The 23,285-nt window shown below is 43.5% G+C and overlaps 1 protein-coding gene across 5 annotated transcripts; it reads right to left on the bottom strand.

Annotated features, from left to right (window-relative positions):
* Window positions 1-1,510: 1,510 nt before the first annotated feature.
* Window positions 1,511-22,856, bottom strand: TPGS2 (tubulin polyglutamylase complex subunit 2). 5 transcript variants are annotated; one of them, XM_050913015.1, is made up of 7 exons: window positions 22,784-22,856; window positions 18,204-18,283; window positions 10,153-10,238; window positions 8,342-8,370; window positions 6,579-6,692; window positions 4,933-5,093; window positions 1,511-2,996 (listed from the first exon to the last, which is right to left on the bottom strand). In XM_050913015.1, exons 1-7 carry the CDS (start codon window positions 22,854-22,856, stop codon window positions 2,769-2,771), a joined length of 771 nt encoding a protein of 256 aa, XP_050768972.1. In that variant the 3' UTR covers window positions 1,511-2,768. The 5 variants fall into 5 exon arrangements, with proteins under 5 accessions (XP_050768972.1, XP_050768971.1, XP_050768969.1 ...); XM_050913014.1 differs by having other exon boundaries at window positions 4,933-5,081; window positions 6,564-6,683; window positions 8,342-8,473; window positions 10,151-10,238; XM_050913012.1 differs by having other exon boundaries at window positions 8,342-8,473; window positions 10,151-10,238.
* Window positions 22,857-23,285: the final 429 nt, after the last annotated feature.

A 23,285-nucleotide genomic window follows, 5' to 3' on the forward strand; every position in this document is an offset into this window, starting at 1 on the left:
ACCCAAAGAAATTATTCAATCTCCCTGTGTAAAAATCTACAAAAGAAAAAATCATTGCATTCTGGAGAAAAGCAAAGCAGAGCTGCAAGACTCCAGATGATACCTGTATGTTCACAGAAATCAAAATACAGGATCCAACAGTGGCAGAAACAACTTAATTAAAGAAATTTTGATCTGGAATATTCTTTGGTAAGAGGTAGATACTACACTGATGGATCAGGGCCCTAGGCTTGCTTCCATTTGCTAATCTGCCACCCTAACAAACACATAGCTTGGCAGAGCACAGAGAAAAGAAGAGCAAGGACAGTCTGAAATAGAAACCTGAATCTGATTTTTTTTTTTCTTTCATGCTTGGTTTTTTTGCTTTTTGATCTGAACATTCAGGAAGCACCAAAAAATTTGCAAACTAAACTACAGGGTCTCCTGAATCCTGGCACAGCTCTGCTGGAACATGTTGGTGTCATGGAATCATGTGTGTTAATGACAGGCTAGACTTTAACTACCACCATATGAAAAGATTCAGACAACTTCTGTGGCAGCATCCCCAAACGCTCAAACAAAAAACCCCAACCCCTTTTCTCCACTCTGAATGCATGAGAAATGTGGGAAGAGGCTGCCCTGCTCCTGCAGGAATTCTGCCACCTCCATCTGAATGAGGAAGTGGGCCTGCAACAGCCTTACAAGTTTGAGGTATCATCAGATTAAAAGTAAAACAGTATCAGAAGCTGCCTGTTCCCAGGGGGATGACAACAGTCTTAACTTTTCTAGAAAGTGCTTAAGCACCTATGGTACTTATGTCAAGTGCGTGACTGCAGTCCCAGGGCTGGGTACCACGAACACACAACACAGGGATCTCCAAGAGTAGGAAGTGACAGAACATCACTACTGCAAAGAATTCCAGAAAATGGCATTTACTGGCTTTAATGATCATTCATATCTCACTATCAAAAGGATTACTAATGTATTACTGTGGGACAGGGTGGGGTGGTAGGTACTGACTTCTCTGCTTCCTCATTAGCGCTGACCTAACATTAGTAGAGCAGCTACAGCAGATCTTCACCCGGCACAAGACGCACATCGGCTTAAGAGGGCTGAAGAGCATTAGAGGATTTTCTCTCGTTTGGGGGTGGCAGAGGGCAGCTGCCAGGCAATGCAGAAACTGCACTTGAGGGTGGGCCCCGGGCAGTGCTGGAAGCCAGCAAAGCATGCCAGAGCTGGGGCTGATGGCTGCAGAGATTTTGAACAGTGAGTGCAGGACAGAAGCGGAACAGCTGTCACACAGCTGAGTCTTTTGGTCTATGATGTGAACTAAACTGGGAACTCCAGAGCAGCTCAAGATGGGATTAGCTAAAAGACACTGTAACCCATCCCTTCTCAGTGAGAGATTCTCCACTGCATTAAAAAAACCCCAAACAATCCAGCCTGCACTCTGCTCTTAGCATACATCCTTGCGCATGTGCTCCCAAAAGCATCTTCAAATACCCAATCACTCTGGAGGAAAATACTCAAATCTTTATTAAAATACTATTAAGCACTTACAGGGTGGCTTTGTCTTTCTGAAGGCCATACAAATACTTGTGAAAGCCTCACAACATCCCTGTGAGGTAGGTTTGTCTTATGTAATTACGTGACTGTTTCATAAATAAAAGATGATACTGTTTCAATAATCAATGCTTATTTGAAGATGGTGACTTTGATTTCCCTGCTTAGGCACAAAATGTGTTGGTTGCTACCATGTGTTTCCAGCACATCTAAGAAGACAGAATGGCACAGAAAAGTAATGGAAACAATCAGATGTAACTGAAAACCAGCAGTGAAGGGGTTAAAGTGCAGTTCTCACCTGAAAACTTACAGTATAGAAAACAGCATCAGGGGTTTCTAAGGCTGTAGGATCTCAGTGGCCCGTGGTCAGATGCTGCCCAATTGAAAAGTGACAAAGGCTGTTTGAGTGGTCAACTTTGCAAATGAATGTGTGACAAACCAAGGGGTCCTCCGGGCTTACAGGACTCTTAACACCACTGACCCGCCCTGGCTCAGCACTTGCCACAAGAGGAGAAAGCAGAGGCAATGAGAGATCTTGCAGCTTCTGGCTGCCTTCAGGCTTATTGGGAAGGACATCACACAGATGTCACTATCTGAAAAGATACAGCACAAAGGCCAAAAGGTGGTCCGGGCTCTAGAGCAAGTGACTAGGCCAACGCAGAGACATGGAAGCCCCAGGTTCCTTTGTACCATGAATCTCAGAGCAGAAGTTGGAAGGAGCACAGGGAAATGAGGAGTTTGATTCTGTCTGAAGCAGAAGATATTTCTTTGTTCAGTGGGTTCCAGCCTGCTCCCATAGCATGCAAGGTCAGGACAGGTTTCTTTCAAAGGAGATGGCAGAAATATCTTCATACGCTGTATTTCAGCATGGGTCTATTAAATGTGACTTACGTTTGCTTTCATTTCACTGCTGTAGTTGCACAGGAACAAAAGCTTCCCTATAGAGCAGTGACATCAAGGGCTTCTTCATGCCCTCTGAAAAGTACATGCTGCAAGTAGCAGGAGGGAATAAAATCAATGTCTCAAGTTTTTTTCTCAGAGTCTCCAGGAACCACATTCCTCCCATGTCAAAGTACATCGTGGCTGTATTTCATGCAAATGCTGCAATGTGTTTTCCATGGGCACATCTATTCATGCACAAGGAACTTGATCGGAACCACTGAGACTCTCCATCAGAGAACATCAAAGCTTATTGCAAATACTGTCCAGGGTCAGATCAGGGGCTCTCACTTCCTTGAAGAATTCCCAGCTAGTGAGGATGTCTTGGAGGAGGTCATGCTCGTGTGACTCTTTTGGGAGCCTGCTGGCTGGGAAGGTGGTTTCTTTTTGATCACTGGAGTTTTGTTCTTGCTTTTAAATACCTTATTGGGGTCCAGCTTGTTCACAAAGGAATCAGCTTCTTCAGAGAGGAGAGCTGTGTTGATGGTTATGGGTTTATACATGTTAAACCATTGCTGAAAGGCAGGATGGTGGGGAAGGAAGAAGTTAAAAATCAAACTGCAATTACACATTTCCATCCTGTTCCCCCTCACCCCTGAGACCTGATTTTAATCATACACCACTTATCAGTTTGCAGTTTACAGGACCACGCAGAGTGCCTTGTGATAAGCATACACAAGGCACAGCTACAGCTACGGTCCTGGAACTGCCCTACATTCCAGACAGGGAAGAGGAGAACCAGACACAAACCTAACACTACCTTTCCTACAGTGTAACTCCTATCAGGAGCAACTCCTGATTAAAAAACCTTGGAATTTAAAAGTGCTTATAAATTGGAACCAAACTAGTTGAACTTCTCAAAATATAGCCTCCCTCCCTCTCTTCACGCATCCAATAATGCAGATTTTTTAACTCTTTACACAAAGGGTTTTGTGTTTGTTTCTCTTTGGCCTGATTTTACATTTGGAAGTGACCACAATGATTTTATTTTTGGTTCCCAAATGCCACCACAATGTTATGCCCTGCAGTTCTCATCTCTTAGCGTTTTTCCTATCAGTTTTCCATTGACGAAGTCAGGAAATAAAACTGTAGGGGTTATGGTATTACAAATCCCACTGAAACCATCAGCAAAGTGTTGAAGAAGATAAACAAAAGATCAATACCAAAATGTAGATGGCAATCTATTCATGTACTGCTTAATGGAAAACAGCTTTAATATACCACCCCTGAAGACCTTTAAAAATGATAATGGTTAACATACTAGAAGGATTTTAACTAACAGAGGCTGCAAATGATTAGGGAATACATGAATGATTTCACTAAGGTTTGTGAATATACTGAACATAATAAAATATTCTAGCAGGAAAGTCGCAGAAAGGCAGAGCACAGGCATATGCTAAAGTACCATGTACACAGCCTTGACTAATCAAGTAGAGCACAGTGTAACAGGGAAGGCACCAGAAATACAAAGAACCAAATTCTACAGCCATTGATAGAAGGGAAGTCGGCAGTGATTTTAGTGAGTAGTTCTGATGTATGCACAGGGCTGAGGCAAGACCAAGGAATGTCATGCTGGTAAGACAGCTGTCATGTCTGGGTGAAGTGCAGGACACTCACTGAGACCCGCTAGGCCTTGCCAACATGCACAGACATTGCACAGGCTTATGTGCTGTGTTTGGTTGTATTGTCAGATCCATTCCTTGACCCTTCACAAAGTGGAAGCAGGGTTAGGGCTGAAGGCCCAGTCAAACACAGAGGAGTGGCAGGAGCCTCTAATAGCAGGGTTCTGGCAGAGCAGAACAGCAATTTTAATAATAAAAAGGGGCTGGAATGGTCACGAGGCTGTACCTGGAGCTCTCCTATAACTACTTCTAGGACTGCTGGCATTTAAATTGCCCCTTTCTGGGCACCATTTTTATCAAGGCATCCCTTCATGACTGAGGAGAATGCAAAGGAATTAATATTCTTGGCAAGGCTCAAGCTCATAGTCTTCCTCTGGGCTTCTGTCTAATGTGTACCTGGACTTTCCTCTCCACCCAGAGAGCAGTAGGCTCTTGTTCGATGCTATGCCCAGAAAACTGATCTCAACTAATCTTACATAGCTGTGGGGTTGAACGGCTTTACATCTCCTCACTTGCCAGCAGTCATGGAAGTGGAGGTTTGCTTCAGAGTCAAGAAAGCAAAGAAATAATTGGGGTTCCACCACCTGCTATTAGAGGTCAAAGGCAGAGCCCAACTCGGGTGAGAAAAGCAGAGTTAACACAATGTTAGTGAATTCACTAACATAAACAAATGACTGTTAACATGCTACAGGGGAAAGACTCATGACCCCTTCCACGGCTCACTAGGGAGGCCCACTTGAGCCTACAGACTGCTTGTCAAAAGGTGGGAAGAGGTTTTTCCAGTCTATACGTATGCAAAATACTGACGAGCTGGATCCTGCTGTCATACCTTGGCCTGGGGGCTGACCCCATAGCTGGTGAAGGCATACTGCCACTGTGGGAGACCCAAGTGGGTAATGAGCAGGCGGTAGTAGGCTGTGAACGTTTTGGTGAGAAAATGCCAATACAGAGCTCTGTCCAGGAACCATATCTCTGTGTCTGTGGAGACAACTAGAACAAAACAAACACAAATTACACTGTTGCTTTGCAGTGGTAAGATCAACCCCTGGCCATTGTCAGGTGGGAGACACAACATACTTAGCAGAAAGGCTGCAGCTTCTAAAATGCAGCATCCCTGACTAACATAGATGATTATTCAGAGTCAATGTGGTTTAATGGTTAGAGCAGGGGGACTGAAAAGGACTTGTTTCTGCTCCCAGCCTTACTACAAATACTCGTGAAATAGCCATTATACTCACTTTCCCCACCGTAAAATGGATGCAATGCTATTCCTTCCCAACCTGGGATTGATGCGCTACATGGAACATGCTTGGACAACAGCAACTTTGTAGTGTAAGTTCAAAGTACAATTATGGCAAACATTTATCTGCCCCACAAAGTAAAAAGCAACTAACTCAATTGTCAGTCATCTGGATTACTGAATAGAGTCCAGAGTCTGGAAGTCATGGGAGTGTGTGCTGCCAACAAAAACACATTTTGCAAAATCTTTCCACAGCGAATAAATATTTCCCTGGTGGCGACATCCTTTATAGCATAAAAAGAAGTGATTTTACTTGGGAAATTGAGATACTGAACATTGTCAGTTAAACACACTGCCCCCTGTCTTGACATCAACACCTGTAAACAACGCTCCCTCCCCTTGCCCAGGTTATCCACTGCATGTGCTGAACACTAACACTGGAAGGCAAGAAGACAAGTAAGAAGTTTCTGCCTTGGGAGTCGTAGTCACACCCAATATAAGACACAGGATAACAACCGAAGTTTTCTTAAGAACAGGTATATCACAATTGCATACGCCCCCACAGTGAACACACACGTATATGCATACACCTAGTGACCTGTGCACTGTGTCAGATGACAACTACTTTACAAGTGACTCGGGTGTTTCACTAATCGCTGACTGATAACAGTTTTCTGTGTATCTGTCAGAAGAAGCAGCTCAGCTCACATCTTTCACTCTCCTGTTCAAGCCTTCCTGCCAAATTTTGACCTAGTTAGCATCTGGAGGCTCTGCATCCGTGCACAAGGTGGAAGAACCAGTCTAAGTCTCTCTCAATCAGCTAAGAACCTTTTTTACCATCTACGCTTTGCTTCCAAGAAGAGTTACAGCCTTCCTCATCAAAAGGAAAGGGAATTGTTCCGGGACATGCAATTAACCAGAGATATGTTAGTGGCTGAGCTCTAGCTCTCTTTCAACATGATTGTCTGTAGGTCATATGTGAATGCTTTCTTGTTTCTATGCATGCAGAAATTATAAGTTATAATTCAGATGCCAACATTAAAAGGAGGGAAAATGTTAGGTCTAGTTAGGTCTCTGTAAGTTTTAGCCCCTGACTTCAGTGGAGACAGGACATTCCAGTAAATGTTCATCTACAAATTGCAAAGAAGATCAGAAATGTAAGATGATTCTACACATGTGGCCTCCAGATACAATCCACAACAAGACATGGCTACCTTGACTCTTTTCAGTCTTACCTGGTTTAGCGTGCTTATAAACAAGACAAACTTTCCCATTCCCATTGCATGGGTCTAATTCAAAGATAAGACTACGAGAATCAAAGTGTGGCTTCTCTGGTTTGTCTCCATCACCTGAAAACAGAAAAAAATCTTCATGAAACATGTTGGAAAACTGACTGTGACTCAGCTGCACAGTCAATCTATTTGATACTTATTAATAAATCAGCTGAGGAAGAACTAAATCAAACTATTATACTTCTTGGCAAGGACTAAGTTCCCCGTGTTTAAAAAAAAAAAAAAAAAGTGAGAAAAATTTTACTCTCCAGTAGGAAAATAAACCACAGAGTCAAAATCAGATGGCTGAAAAAAGACATCAAGCTGCCCTCTAGTCCTTCCCTGGCATAAAGCAAGGTCATCTTTACAGATGTCACTCCTGAGAGGTGTTTGTCTAATCTTTTCTTAAAGTTCTCCAGTGTTGGAGATGCCACAATCTTCAGGCAGTCAACCCAAATCCATCGTTATCACTTAGAAGTTTTCCTCATGTGAATCCTGAATCTTCCTTGCTGCAACTGAAGCCCATTACTTCTGTTCTATCCACCATCTCCTTTTTTGCCCTACTTTCTTTTTTTCTAAGGAGGACAGAGAGAACAGTTCATTCTTTTTCTCTTGACAGAAGACTTTGATGAACTTGGAGACATATACATTTCTTCATACATTCCAGTGTGACATCAGCATCCTTCTGAACAGCCACATGGTTTGACGCATATTCAACTTGTGACCCACAACCACCACAGAGCATTTCTACAGGACAATTTTGGGACTGTGTAGCTGCAAGTTCTTCCAGAATATAATTTTGAATTCTAAAGCTGCTGGGGAAGAAGGGGGACATAAGAGCTGTACTCTTCAGAAGAATTTTCCATTAAAGTTAGGATAAGAACTCTTGTGTGGATGTAACTTTTTCTCAGTGTACCTTATAAGTGCGTCAGTGGAGGTTTGAGTGGCTAAATGGAAGCGGAATTTGGCCCATTTCATTACAATGGCTAGAAGATCAGGACTGCAGCCAAGCTGGAATGTGAAAAAATAAACTTTCAGCCACATTTAGAAGCTACAAGAGCTATAGAGATTCAGACATAAGACTGAAATCAAATAGCAATTTTTTAAGGAGTCAGCATGACACCTGGCTCTGTTCTTATCTTCTTAATTCTTCCAGTCTTGTTAGACTGTAAGAGCTCTGAGAAAAGGAGTGGGCTTTTCTTCTTCTTTTTCTCTCCAAACTGCAGGATCCCCAGCATTTTTAGGCAGTCTGGAAACACACATTTTCCAGTGCCACCTCACACTTACATGTATTTACCAGAGTTACTTTTCTAATTCCAAAGAGCATATCCAGCTGTCTTTTCACTACAAAGACAAAAACTGTCATCTTTTGTTCATGTAACACCGTAAGCACACACAGACTTTAGAAGCTGAATCACTGGAGGAAGCCTTAGTTAAAAATCTAAATAGGGAAAAGGCAGAACAGGAGGGCTGCCAGGCTGTTAAAAGAGGATGCAAATAATGCTAGCGACTGGCAGAATTAACAAGCCCTATGAGATTCATAGCATACAGATCTAGCTGTCAAGGCTGTAAGGGACTAATAGGACATACAGTAGATCCAGCCCGGGAGACAAAGAAAATCCCATCTACTTGGAGTGACCTTTTCCGTTGCTATATCCTAACATTACCCTAACAGAGCAAAAGGGATGAGACAGAGCACATTTTCTAGCCTGTTAACAGGACCTTACCTTCCTCGTCTGTGTCATCTTCCAGGTCAGCAAGAGTTGGTGCATTAGGCAGAGTGTACATAGAGGAACCCCCAAGACGACATAGCTTCGAGACACTATTAATCACCATGGAGCCCAGGGGCATTGGGGTATCTGCAATAAGACTGATCATTAATTACATCCAGTGTCAGGAAAGCATACGAGATATTTCTTTTCCTCCGCACATCAACTCAACCTCTTCTAAAACACAGAGGGGGAGAAGAGATGGGTATACCCAGCAGGCCTGGACACTTAACCAAGTCAGGCTCCACAGGAGCAAAAATTAGGCTTTTTCACTTACAGGTGATACAACACCATCTCAGAGATGTGCAGGTATAAGAATTACACTGCTGGCTAAGCCTGTGCTGCAGCTGTTAGCCCACTCCTGTGAAACTGGCTATTAAAAATCCTGGCTAGCTACAGCCACCTCCTCAAAACTCTTTTCCCTGCTGCTGTCCTTCCTACCAGAAACCACCTCGCCCATTCACAGCTTATTGCACAGCTCATCCTCTTCCACCCCATGTACCGGCTAGGGTGCATCCTCTTAGTTTCCACTCCAACACAAGATTTTATCAGGGTGTCAACATGTGGGTGTTCCTGAATGAATGCTTGAGGACTTGTCACTTGTCTCTCCTTCTAAGGACTAGTACTGTTACCAGACATCAAGCCAACAAGCACCCTGTTCAGCCATGTGCCAGTGTGAAGGGTCTCAGAAGGCACTACTGGATGTTTGCTCAACAAGACAGTTATGTGAGCTGCCTTGGTCTCTGTGCACTTGTGTGCCCTGAAAACAAGACTCTTTGGAGGTCAGAACAACTAAATCCCACTTGAAACACAATGGGACTCAGTGCAGGTGCTAGAGCCCTGATGTCAACTGTCTCTGAAATGAAACTCCACTTCCTGAGGAAAACCCTGTATTTGACACCCATCTCCAGAAGTGAGCAGTGTCCACAGCCCACTTTGACAACCTCACTTGAAGGCAACAAGAGCCAGGATAAGAGTTGCAGGGCTCCAGTGCAAAGTGAACGAACTGCCTGATTCTGTCCAGACAAGGATGGACAATAATGCTCGGTCCTGTTCTCACTTCCAGCACTGACTCCAATGAATGGACTTTAGCTGGTGGAAAGCAGAATCAGGCTCCGGCACATACATATAATTTTTAGTGAGAAAGAGGCATTATCAGAGGGTGACTCTTCCTACTGCTTTATGATAGGATAATGTGCTAGAGCTGCTTCTCTTTCCATCAACTACAGATGGAGTCTAGGTACGAGATTTAAACTACATACCTAAATCTGAGTGTCAACAGATGCCCAGTGTATTACAGAATGGTACTTATGTCATGAAGACTTGTTTGTTTCTAGCCAGTGTTCAGTGTACACATCTCTTCTGTGGAAGTCCAGCACATGCAAGCAATAGGCTTTGCCCTGTTGCATAAGGAAGGGACCTCTGATGTGCAGTCATATTTTTTTCCTCATCAGGACATCTCTAAAATAGTCTACGATCCCATGCAGAACTGCACTCTCTTATTAATTCAGAGGTCAGTTTTCTGTAGTCACTGATCAAGCTGCCTAGCAGAAACAAACTACTTAATTTTTTTTGCAAGTTAAGGAATGGTGCTAATTTTTCAGTCAAAATGACTTGGTGCACATGCTTTTGCTCAGACTAATGCAAGATGCCAACAGGTGTGTACTGACTGTGCAGAAAGTAAGTTTGAAATTAAAGAGATTCTGCAAAGGAAAAACTAGCTGCAATGAAATGAGGGTATCAGTGGAGAGGAATACATGGACTCACCATCGGTCTTCACACTCCAGGTCATCTGGAAGCCATCGGTCATCAGATAGAAGTTCCTTAAATCCTCTGGCAATATGCAGGAGTTTTTCTGCAAATCACAATCAAAGCGTTATGGGAAAATGCAGAACGTACCTCAAACCCAAAGAACAACTGAATATTGGTACAGAAATATTTGCCACCAAATGTTTTGCTTAACTCCAAGATGACTCAAATCAGCTCATATATCTCATCCTAAAACTTGGAGAGAAAACTGCATATTTCTTGGGTCTGTGTTACTGTATTAACAAAGATGACTTGGGAAAATTTCACAATGAGCAGTCAGTCATCACAAGATTATTTCAGGATTGTTCCCCAACTGAGATGACATATCATTCTTCAACACTAACAGCCACTCCAATATCACATATATAAGAACAATCAGCTTTTTCATATATAAGGCTTACAAGAGTAGAGTTTTGCTTTAAGTGAAATCAGATGAAACCTACCTGTTCCACTAAAGCATAATTAGCACATATTAGCACAAGGACTCTCTTCTTCTGAGGGATTTCGGTTCCAAGTAGGTGAGAGAAGCATAGACTCAATAGTTGCACATAATCAAGCAGGTTTGACGTTTCACTTAAAAAACAGTATGCGTGCAAATACACATAGAGACAGTCTCACAAACTTGCCGGTCTGGCTTCAACCCAGCAAACTGCAGTGCTTGGCTGGGGCTCCTAAGCCTGCTTCCTTCTGAGCCGACAGTGAAAGAAGCAACTTCAGTGAGCCGGTGAGAGTGCTTCTAAGAACCAGGACCCTTCTCCTATACCTATCTTGGTTGTGGAAGGAGCCTTTCTTAACATAGACTCTTCAACTAAGCAACAAATATGAGGAAGGAAGGATAAAGGCTTAATCCTCAGAGTAACAAGAAGCCCAAAGAGCTATAGGCAATTGCAGGCACTGCTCCTGGTGACAGGACTGGCTGCAGACCAGTGACCCTCCATTCTTGTCGATGTGTCAACAACACAAAATGAAACAGTACAGAAGCTTGGCAGTTTTAAGAAGACAAGCAACACACATGACTAAAGGAGTCATTTGTTGTTTTGTTTGTCACTGTTTTAGAGAAAAAACAGACTGAGAAAGATTGAAGTGAGATTGCTTTTAAAGTATCGTCAAACTCAAGGCTCCAAAAGAATCAGACCCCAAAACTCAGGATAGTCTCCAATGATGCAGGTTCCACAGTCTCCGCGTTGACTTGTCCAAGGGCTGCACCACCCTCCTTGTGAAAAATTTTTCCTAATTGCAGTCTGAACCTCCAAGTTGCAACTTGTGGTCATTCTCCCTTTGGGTCCCATGTGCTTTTAAATCTGCTCAGGAACAAAGACACAAATAAGCCCCTTGAGGGTCAAGCTTTGTCATTAAACCAGGAGGATAGACAACTTCTTCTTTAAAATGTTGATGTGAGACCTGTTTATAATCACAGAACTCCAGGAGCTGCATTTTACAGGGAAAATGGACAAATAATGTGAGATTTGCAACACAGCATGTCTGATGTCAAGTACTTTTGTGACAGGATTTTCAGCCTTTTCTAAAAAAGGTGTATTTCTTTCATTCAGCCACTTTTAAAGACAAGCTGTTGGACATAGCCTGCTCTTTGTGCAGTGAGTTTGACACTCAAAGCAAGAAAAGACAGAATTACAAACTTTAAGAACATTTATAGGTCAGTAGTGCTGTCCCTTATATAGGCTTACCCTGCCACAGATCAAGATGTTATCCAGGTAGGTATTCACAGCCTGGCCTCAGAGGCCTGGGTGGGTTTTGGAGCAGTTACAGAATTGCTCTGGAGAATGCAGAGGAGTCAGATGTTAATAGCTTTCCAATATTGTGCCTCTGCTGGGACTACTTCCCTAGGCTACTAGAAAATGTAACATTCAAAGTCTCATAAAATAAAGGAAGAATATTCTGGTAACCAGTAGCTAAGGAAAAGAAACATGCACATGCAGTTCATGTAGCTCTGCTTCACTTGGGGCACGAATCTGTAACATCTCAAGAGATGCTGATCAGATTCTTCTCCATGTCTGCAACTTGGGCATATCCAGTTATCTGCCCTGATGTTGCCCCAATGCATCTATCCAGCAGGAGCTACCTGCCAGCTGTGCATCCAGCTGCAACGCTGGCCTCTGGTCATCAGTGAGTGGCACGAGCAAAGGAAGGTGCTGGCTGCCTCCTGTTCACATCCCCTCCCTCCCCTAGGACCAGGGCAGCCCTTCTGCCTGTTAAAGCCTTATTCACGGTCACTTTCTTTGAGTTGTTACAGTCCCTGTCCCCTAAACTGTGGTGTACGTGCTGTGCAGGAGCCTCTAACCCACGCACAACCTTCACTCCTGTGTGTTAACTTAATTTCTAAGCATATCCATTTATGCTGACAGACTGCTACTGACGAGTCCCAGGTATTAATGGCTTTGCAGCTTGCAATAGGGCAGGTTGCTTGCCCCGTCAGCAGCCTGGTCACTAGCACAGTGCTTTCCTAACCCAGGTAGGGAAAATCTTCAGAGGCAACAGGTATTAAAGTAGAGAATCTGATACTGTAGAAACTTTGTTTTGAGAAGAATTTATCATCCTTTGATAAGAGTCTGCTGATGGCTGAGGCCCTGGTGGTAAGTTTCAGGAGATTACTAAACCACATGGACATATCTGAAGTTCTTCAAATGCTTTAACAAACACACCTTCTTCTGTGGGTTCTTCTCAGTCCTAAATATTTATAATTTCATGCTGTGCTTTCACCACTTCCAATTTCAAGCTGTAGCTGCAAGCACAGTGACTAGGTTTAAAACTCTGAAGAAAGAAAGTATGACAGACCTGCTACAAAGCCTCAGAAGAGTACAAATGTTTACACAGCACTTTCAGTCCATTTCAACCCCCTCAATTTTAACTAATCTACCTCAGTAGTAAAAATACATATGTGAACAGCTGTCTTGACTTCAGTGGGTGTTCTCCTCTAAGCAGGAGAACCAGATCCATTGGGATGACAAAATCTAAGATTTTAAAACTTCCACCATAGTATCCAGTTAAATACTACTACAAAGTGGGCACAGCCCAATTTAACAAGCATAGGAAGGAAAGACAAGGAAAAAATCACATCTGGACCGGCCTTCTGCTCTGAATCCTCCTTTTTTGGATGGAAAGATTAACATGTGCATGTTTCTCCAAATGGCTGCCCTCCTCACTTTATTTTAGGATTTTCCTAACCGTGTCCCTTTACATGACTTTCCAAATGATGGTGCAAAATACATGTGTGGAAAATGCCATACCAGAGCAGATCTGGGGTCTATAGGAAAACACCTCTATATAGAAAGCTTCACTAATACCCATCTCTCCCATTTGACAGAAAGGATTGATCCATCTGTCATATTATGCTCAGCCATATGACCTTATGATGTCAAAACAGTGGTCTTCTGACAGCAGAGTCAGAGAAACAAGCCACTACTATATATTAAAAATGGCTTCTCAAGCTCTGTACTCCTCCTGCTCAACCGGTAGTTTCCAGGGTGATCTCCAGCCCCATAAAATACAATATTCCTAATAATGTGCCAGAAGTGGCTTAACCACAGCCCTGGCAAGCAGCTATTTTCACTCCAGTCATCTGGTTACACTCATCAGCTCATAAAACAAAATATCCCAAGTGCCCAATATGGTGTGTGAGGTCTATTTCTTTTGTTTATTGTCCATAATATCCCCAAATAGTCTCCCAAGAAAGTACAGTCCATTGAGGATAGAGAAGAATATTAGAACCAGGGTAGTTTTGCTGCCAAGACCTGATCAGCACTGAATCCAGAGCTGAACCACTGACATATGGCAATTCACTCAAAGCGCTGTTGAAACAATGCCTCCCAAGCAAATATCCTAAAGAAATGGACAGCAATGAAAGCATATCACTCTAGAGAGACTTCTCTAAAAAACTGAATGAGCTTTATCCAACTTGTGGGGAGAGAAGGAAGGGATTTATGTCACTTCTCAGGGCTTCCAAGTAGCAGAGCACATCAGCAGCCACCTTTCTCTCTCCCTAACATCATGCTGTTTCATGACTGCTCTACCTTAGCTGCCAGTGAATGCAGATGTTAATTTATGTAACATACTGAGACATTCTTGTTGCACCTTTTATAAATCCGATCTTGGGGCGCTCCCAGGAGATCACCTTGCTTGGATTTCCTGCCCTGAAAGGCATGGGGCTGGAGTAGACCTGATTGCCCACTGCAGAGAACAAGATTTGGCAATTCTCTTGAGGATGGTGTTGAGTAGCCAGTTTTTTAATCAGAATATTATAAGGCCCCACAGGAGAGGAACACTGTGTCAGAAACACTATCTACCTCCCAAAAGTCCTCCAGCCTCTCCCCTGTTATGCAGCTTGAAGAGATATACCTTTTCTCATGCACTGGTTCTGTTGGATCCACTTCCCCACCTCTCCCATGGTCAGGGCCACAAGGCCCTTGAACCTTCTAGATGGGCAGATCCTGTGCTCCTGGCGATTAGAGATGGCAGGCTCGCCTAATGCTGATGGAGGACATTACAAGGAGGATGGCAAGAAGGACCCTTGTGGATGTACACGCCTGCATGCATACTTTTGAGTCAAAAAGAGATATGGTAGAAGCAACAAGGAAGACTTCTAGAATAGCCAGGAACCACCACCACAGTTCCCACTGAGATTTACATGCTGAGAGAGTTTCTGAATTGTCTGGCAGCCTAAGACAGCCCACAACAGGAAAGCACCAGATCGCTTGAGGGTTTTTTATGGTTTTATTACAGAAAAATAAATCTTTGTAGACAAAGTTCATAAGGAGAAACAACAGATTTCCCATGTAGAGTTGCAGAATATCAAAGCTCCAGCAATGTGATGGGCAGGGATCACTTAGAGCCAGCCAGGGCAGTTGAGACACCACTAACAAGCCAATTATGAGAACAGGCAAAATTACCCCCTTCATCTTGCTTGGCTTGCTGTGGTGCTGAGCTCTGGGACCTCCAGCTCCCCCTAACAGAATGCAATTTTCTATTTTTTGAAAACCGAAACAATGATGTCAATGACTTATTTCTCTTCTGGCTGAGGCAAAAAGAAAATGTGGTTCAGACACTGTGACTGCAGATACCAGAGTGCCTCCTAGCAATATTTTAGTCTAATACCTGCTTTTAGAAACTGCATGTGGAGGGGAGCAGGCCAGTTACTAGCCTAATTTTAGGAGTAGGAATGGGTTCATAAGATGATATACAGTTATCAGCACTGGTGTTCCAGTGACCTGGTAACTCTGTCTCTACTCCCCCTTCTATTGCTTGTCTCAATTCCTTGGGAAAAAGATAATACCTTGGCAGGTCTAAAAATCAGGAAAGGTGAAAAAATTATCTGTTTTTATTACAATATTTTGAACTGCTTGAAAGTTTTGGGGAAGTGATGCTACGCATGTAAACACTTGAAAATCATATACCTTAAAAATTTTTGCGAGTGTGCTGATTTCCAATAAAATATTCAGGATTGATTTCAAGTTTGATTTCCCAAAGTGTAAGACTTAACAGCTCTTTCTGCCTCTACAGAAAGCCTTGGACAAAATCTCTTCTGCTCTCCTACTGTCTTACTGCACTGTCTCCTGTCATGAAGCTCACCTTCCCCTGCAAAGCCTCATGGTGGCTCACGGACATTCAACAAGCTGATCTAAGATTTTTAAACTTCCATTGTAGTATCCAGTTAAATACTAACACAAACTGGGCACAGCCCAATTTAACAAACACAGCTGATGGAGATAAAAAAAAATGCACATTACCAGCATTGTTAGAATATAATTTTAATCATTCATAATTAAAAAATGTTGATTTTTTTTTTTAAAGTTTCTGAATACCATAGATTTGCTCTCAGCAGAAATACCTTTCCGTTGCAAAACTGAAATAGGACTGTAAAAATTGCTTCTAGAAAAAAATGTAAAAAGAAAAAAAATCTTAAGAATAGAGCTTTTATTTGGTGAGTCTCAATGAAAAGAGAGGTTTTTTGGGAAAAAAGAATGTAATTTTGGGAATAGTTTGACCAGTTTTCCCTACATCATACAAAAAGCCCTGCAAATACTTTCATAACCAAAGACGTAGAGGGAAGTTAAAAATATAGACTGTGACAAGATCTTGTTAAAATCTCAACTATGGAGAAATGATTATGTGCATAAGTATTGCCACCTAGTGGCTACGAAAAAAAAAAACCAACCAGTGATAAAATTAAACATTGGGTACACATAAACTTGTATTCAAATTCAAGCGGGATGAGCTTGAGGAAAAGTGAGGTACAAGTTCATCCTGGAAGGGCCTTGTGAGGTGCTGAGTGCTTTGCACTTAATCATCACTGCAGGACATACTGCAATTGCGTGGACTGTGTTAGATATCACGCTTCATCCCCAAAGCTCAAGAAAAAAAGGAAAAAGAAAATAGTTACCTTTTAATTCGAGAAGGGAGATTTCAGGTTTTGTCAATGCAACTGGAACCAAAAGCAAAGAAATAGGTAGCAAAGTCCTTCACCATTAGCAGTCCAGTTCAACTGTATCTACTTAACTATCAGCATTTACTTCCACAATTAACTTAGTCCATCACTGGGGGGGGAGGGAGCTGAAGTTTTGTTTTGACATCTTTGGAGCGAAGTGCTTTGGCTACAGCATTTCAAAGTTTGGCTTTACAAGAATAGCTCAATTTTGAAGCAAACCCAATTTAGTTTGGAGGAGTAGCGGCACCTGAAAATGAGAGCAATACCGTGTTCAGGAGAAGCAGTCCTCTCCACTCAACAGAAGAATGAGCAAATGTCACTCTGCTGCTCCCAGACCTGAGTTGGCTCACAGTCAGGGTGCCTCAGACTTTCCAGCCCAGTTAATCCGACACCTGAACAACAGCTACAGGAAATCAGGAATCAGTTCACATAAACCTGAAAAACCAGACATTTCTGCCTGACCACGGTTGCTGGCTACTGTACAAGTTTCAGTAAATAACACAGGTTTACATCACATACATTCTGACCTGGATTTATAAATTCCTGATAAATATCACTAATTGGGATAGGGCGCTACCAAAACTAGCGCAAGATTTTTCCCTCCTGTTTAGGAAAAACTGTAAACGGCAAGGCGTCGTCAAAGGGGAAGTTATTTTATGTAGTGGTAACAAGTGCAGCCTCTGGGAGCATGTGCATTAGGGCGTAGCCAGGGTTGGAGCAGAGGGAGGATGATTCACTCAACTCCATCCTCTGCCACGTCCCTTTCCAAAGGCCACTCAGCTTCTAGTGTCCCTTCCCTACATATGAGCGATACTTAGAAAGCAGTTATTCCCCCACGGTCATGGGATTGAGAAACACATGTATATTCAAGAAGGGGGCCAAAAATGCCATCTCTGCTCACCAGAGTCACACAACAGTATTCAGGAGCCCTCTGGTCACGCAGTCTGATACAGCGAGGTCAGCTAATGCGGAATGAAGGTAGCATGTGTCCTTCATAGTCTTCCAGAACAGGCAATGGGACACGCCTTGGCCAAAAGATTGGGTTGGTTAGCCAAAGAGGAGGTGGAAAGAGGGGCTATGAGAAATGGAAAAGAATAGCTGAGACTAAAAAGAGAAATAGATAACTGGAACAAGCTGGGTGGCTCAGTGGTATTTTCCAGCTTCAGGCCTTTAGCTTTAATGGCCATGAATAATAAAGAGCTTCTTCATTTTGTTTGAAAGGGGGTTGGAAAATGGTTTCAGACCTGAGTCAGAACAATGTTTGTTCTCCACTCAGTCACTACTGTTGCTGCCTACTACAGTTACGTGATTTCTTCTTAGAGTTGTCATTCTGAATATACCCACGCTGATGAAGTTTCTCTAACAGATCAGGTGCATGTGATAGCCTAAAACACAGAGTAATACCCATTTAAAAAAAAACCCCAAACCATCTGTTTAGGCTCCACTGTGCATCAAACTTGGTAACAGGCTGTATCATAACCAAACACAAGACAGCCATTGCATTTGACATTCTCCATGGGCTGCTGTACATTCAGACTGACCTCACTGCAGTATTATCATGAAAATACTCACTTGCTCCCATGAAATGATTGTGTGGCGTTCAGCTGGCTCCTTTTCCACAAACGTCACCTCAGCAACTCCTGGAGAAGTCTCTAAAAGGAAGAGGAGCATGTTTGCAGTCAGCATGGGTGACACCAACACCGTGCACCAGACAATTTTGCAAGTTAACCTGACTGACAGCTGGGGAAAAGGCATTAATGACCGCAAGCATTGTGCTGGTGACTGAGCAGTCACTTTCTTTTGTCTGTAACTGTACTCAGCGTGTCTTGGCATAAGGATACCTAGTGCCGCACAAGATGCCATAGTTTCGATGCTTTTTGTAGATATATATACACATATATACACAAAGACACATTTTGTATTCAAGGTGTGATCTTTTGCAGAGGATTCATGGAAAAATCAGCCATGGGCTCCCGGGCAAACTCTAAAAGGAAAAACAAGTCTTTCTTTGTAAGCATGCCCTGCGGTTTCAGTTGGGTAGGATATTCTCAGCTTGACACAAGATGTGCAGTGTTGCTCTGAATTGCTAGCAACCACGTTCCACAAAGACGGGCACACTTCAGCACTAGATTCAGTGGGTTTGAACAGATGCAGAATCTGATTCCGCTGAAGGGATCTGCATAAGCAACCGTCAGTTCTCTGGAACTCCAGCTGGACACATGCAAATTTGTTATGAGCACTGAGCTCATAATTTATAAAAATCATCTGAATATTTTATGGGAAAGAATGCTATATAAATGCAAGATACTAATCTACATAGTGCTATCCTTGCAGGTGTGCGATGGCGGAACAGTCTCCCTTGCATTTATTATTTTATAATGTTTTACTTCATCTACAGCCAACTGAAATAGTTCCCACTGACTTCATTGACTTTGGATCAGGTCCCGAAAGATTACTAAGTTGCTGTTGTGGGAACTGCAAGCCCAGCACATAGGGCCGTGGAATAGAAGTGATCACTATGCAGGGCTTTCAAGACCGGCTCTGCTGTGAAAGTATTGGCTCCCAAAGCAGTCACACATATTATAATTGCTTTCTTGTAAAATATACACAGTGCACTAGACAGGAGAGGCAGGCACTAGAGAGCTTTGGTTTGTTTTTTATCTCCAGCACTGGGCTTTTAATTCTAGCAGTAGCATTGTCCTTGTCTGTTCTGTTGGTGGAAGAGCTGCACTCAGTTTCAGGAAGTCTAGACTTCACTTTAATTGGAAGTATTGACTGGTACGTTGTCAGATAACGTAAAAGGCAAAACATAGCACCAGAAAACCAAACTCTGAGTTAAAGACAGAAAAAAAAAAAAAAAAAAATCACAGGAGGTCACCTAGGTAATTTGTCTGGCCAAGACGGCGCCCCAACAAACAGAAGACCCTGATGTTTCACCAAGTTTCACTTCCAATAGGTGGGTGCAACGCAGGGGGATCTGTCTCTTGCTCAAATATAAGCTGTCCATATGTATTCTGCTTCTAAAGAAGTGTGTGGAGTCAATGATCTAGCTGGTCTTTTCCATCTAAGCTATACAAGCCTTATGACAAGTTAAGAGATCATAATAACAGAGTAACTGTTATTTCTGAGATCAAAGAAAACAGCGGGGATGTTTAATTCATCATGCACAACGGCTCGGCTGGGATGACGGAAGATTAAATAAATATCCTTTCAGTCAAAGAAGATGTCTGGGAATGAGAGAACTGCAACTTCTAAAGAGGTCTGAACCAAATCTAAGACCAAAAGAAAGAGAAATTCCATCTTAAAAGCCTGAAGGTTATATTAAAAATATCCTGTGGGTAAACTGAAAATCATGTTTAACAGATGTCTGTAGGTATGGATGGGAGCTCCATTAAACATTAATGCGGAAAAGAAGTCTGCCATGGGTTGCTTTTTCTTCCAGATGGAAGAAATGAAGAAGCCACCTAGGTTAGACAAAAGATACAGGATGAAGCTTAAGTAGTTCAGGTGACTCCTCCCTATTAGCTATTCTGAATCAAGATCACAGTAAACTCTGTCCTATTTTTAGGACACTTCATCTGGAAGCTTCCAAAAATCCTTTGCAGTATTAATCAGAAAGAGTCAATGTAATGGTGTGACAGAATGCTGAAGGAGGAACTCACAGTATTATCAGTCCTCAGTACTGCTAATACTGCCTAGAAGTTGGATAAACTCTCAGCATCTTTTTAAAATGTCTGAATAGTTACATTCTTATCTAATAAAGACTGTAAATAGTGAAGTATGGTCCTGCTCTGGGCAGTCCAGAACAGCTAACACCTCCCATTCAGATTTAGTTGTGAGCAATCAACCTCTCTGGAATTTGCTATTAGTCATAGAACTTCAACAAAATGAATCATACTGGTAATAGGAAAGATGCCTCTCTTATTTCCTCAAATTATAACCTCCATAATGCTTGTGAGAAATCTCGCACCTTGTAGGGACTTCCACAAAGACTACAAGTTAAAAAAACCAAAACAACCCCCTCCCCCCCCCAACCTCACATATAGCATTTGTTTAAAGGAGGGTTTTTGAAATGGTGCCATGAACATTTGTTCACAAAGGTATTGGAAAATTGGGCCTCAAGCTCCCATATACTGTACATGCAAAATTTTCTTGCTTAAAAGGAGTATGTTGAGTTTCATCACATGATCATTTCTATCATCTCCTGAAAAAAAATGTTTCACAAACTCAACAGTTAAAAGCCTATTACTGGTTTTATGCTATGGTAGGCAGAAAAGTATCTCCTGGCTTCATGAGACTTCCCAAAAGATTTAAAATAAGATAGTTTCTCGTGCTGCAAACTACCAAGTAAGGCATCTTTCTGAATGAGATACCCTTTGTTATTTGAAAGAAACAAACACTGAACAGATTGGTAATGTTTCCCAACTAGTTCAGCAATTCTAGTTAACATGGTGGCACAATTTATATGCTTTGGACTACTTCACTGGGAAAAAATGTGCAAAATTCCCAGAAGGAATGGAGAGACGGAGAAAAGAACCAGAGTAAAACATCACTGCAATGGACTGGGGTGCACATTGCTATATTGCACAATACATGTCATCAGAGATACAAAATCCAAACACAAACCAGGAAACACCTTCCATGCGAAAGGGATGCTACAGGACTTTCAGAGCCAGATCTGCATTGCCATGTCTTGCTGGTGTAAATAACGCACCTACCAAAACCAGTTTATATGGCAACGTTACTTTTGGTTGTAGTTAACAGCATGCAGATCTCATACATCTGAACCTGGGTGGTGAAAATGTGGGCAGGGATAGTAATTTTTTAAGAAGAGCTACTTCAAAGAAACATTTGCTATGATGGTTGATCATCAGTAGTTTCACCTTTTTAATGCTCTCACAGAGTAGAATGATAATGTAATCCTGATCTCACAACTGGAAAACAAAACAAAACAAAAACCTCCCAAGAAGTCCAATAATAAGTCAGTAAGAGAACACTGAACAGAGACTGAGGATGAAATCCTGTCCTCACTGAAGTTCACAGCAAGAATTTTGCCCTGACCTTTTAATCTTGTCTGTCTGGGCACCTATCTAAAAACATGTGCAATTAGTGATACATTTATGTTACCAGATGAAATTCACTGTCCTGCAATATAGCGGCTGGGTGAGGTAATTACAGCGGTCACTTTTGGCTTTAAAATTCATAGGAAGAAGTTCTGGAACTGCAGTTTGTAACGTTGTCATATGCAAGGCTTGGCATAGATGTACTGCTTTCCAGCCATACAAATACGACAGTTCTGTGCCCCAAGCTGCTGACAGATGAAAGGTCTGATGCTAAAATCCTTTACACATGCAAATACTTTCACAGATTCTTGTGATTCTACTGCCATGAGTAAAGTTTTGTCTGAGAAGCCTTACTTTCAGATGTTGAATGCCTTGCGCTCCTGCTGAACTTCAAAGGGAACTGCAGGGATGCAAGCAGGCTCAAGATCTGAGCAAAAACTGGAGACGGCACGCAGGGCACTCCCATGGTATGGGAATAAGCTGCAGGGTGACTACTTATGGGGAGCTGATCCTGAGCAGATTCACAGATTAGTCTTCTGCCAGAACACTGCACCACACTGAAGTCCTTCCATTGGGCACGCTACCTGCTGACCCTACATTACAATGGAGGCTAGGAATTATGCATGACTTTGAATAAAACACCACCTTCTCTTTCTTTGATTTTTTTGAAACTGCAGGGCGCTCTTAAGTCGAGAGATTCAGGATTTCTGCCGTTGATTCAAACGCTAGAAACAGGTTTTTTGTGACTGGGGTTCAACCAGCAGCACCGCGGTTCCCAGCGCTGCAGGCACCCAGACATCACACCCTGGGGCTGCCCCGCGGTTCTCGGCTGCAGGGCTGGCACGGGCGCCCACGGCCCGGCCCTGCCCTGCCGGGCCCGGCCCCAGCGCTGCTGCTAACCACCTCAGGGCGGGGACCTCGGGGCCATGGCAGGGGCCGGGGCCTGCAGGGCCGCCCCGGGACCCCCGCCCTGAGCGCTGAGGGAGGCGCCCCTTCCCGCCCCCGGGCGGTTTCCATGACAACCGAGTGACACTCCCCACCCCCCCCACCCCAGGCCCATGGGACTCTCGCACACCGCCACTCACTCACCCAGTATCCGTGTGACCCCCAGAGTGAGCTTGTCCAGGTAGGGCTTGATGCTGGCGGACGGCTTCTCCTCCATCCTCCGCAGGCCCCCGCCCGGCTCCCCTCACCGTCAACGCCCCGGTACGCAGGCCAGACCGATGGGGGCGTGTGCGTGTGTGCGCGGGGGGGGTGGGTGGGAAACCATAACCCCGTTTGTCCTTCCTCCCACCCTGTAGCCGCGGCTGCGCCGCGAGGTGCGCTGGGAGCAGTAGTTCTCCCCGGCCGATGCCTCGGTCCGCCTATGGCGGGCGGGCAGCCTGAGGCGGCCTGACGGGAGCGGTAGTTCCGCGGGAAGGCAGTCCCCTCGTCAGCCTGCGCTCGGAGGACTACGACTCCCAGCATGCCCCTCTCCTGCGTGCCGGCAGCGCCCGGGGGCCTCCGGCAGTGGCAAGGAGAAGCCGGCGCGGGCAGCCAATGGGCAGCGAGCGCTGGGGGGGCGGTGGGGGGCACTCCGGGAGTGGCGGTT

This window comes from Gymnogyps californianus, chromosome Z (genome assembly GCF_018139145.2).
Source record: "Gymnogyps californianus isolate 813 chromosome Z, ASM1813914v2, whole genome shotgun sequence".
Lineage (NCBI taxonomy): Eukaryota > Metazoa > Chordata > Aves > Accipitriformes > Cathartidae > Gymnogyps > Gymnogyps californianus.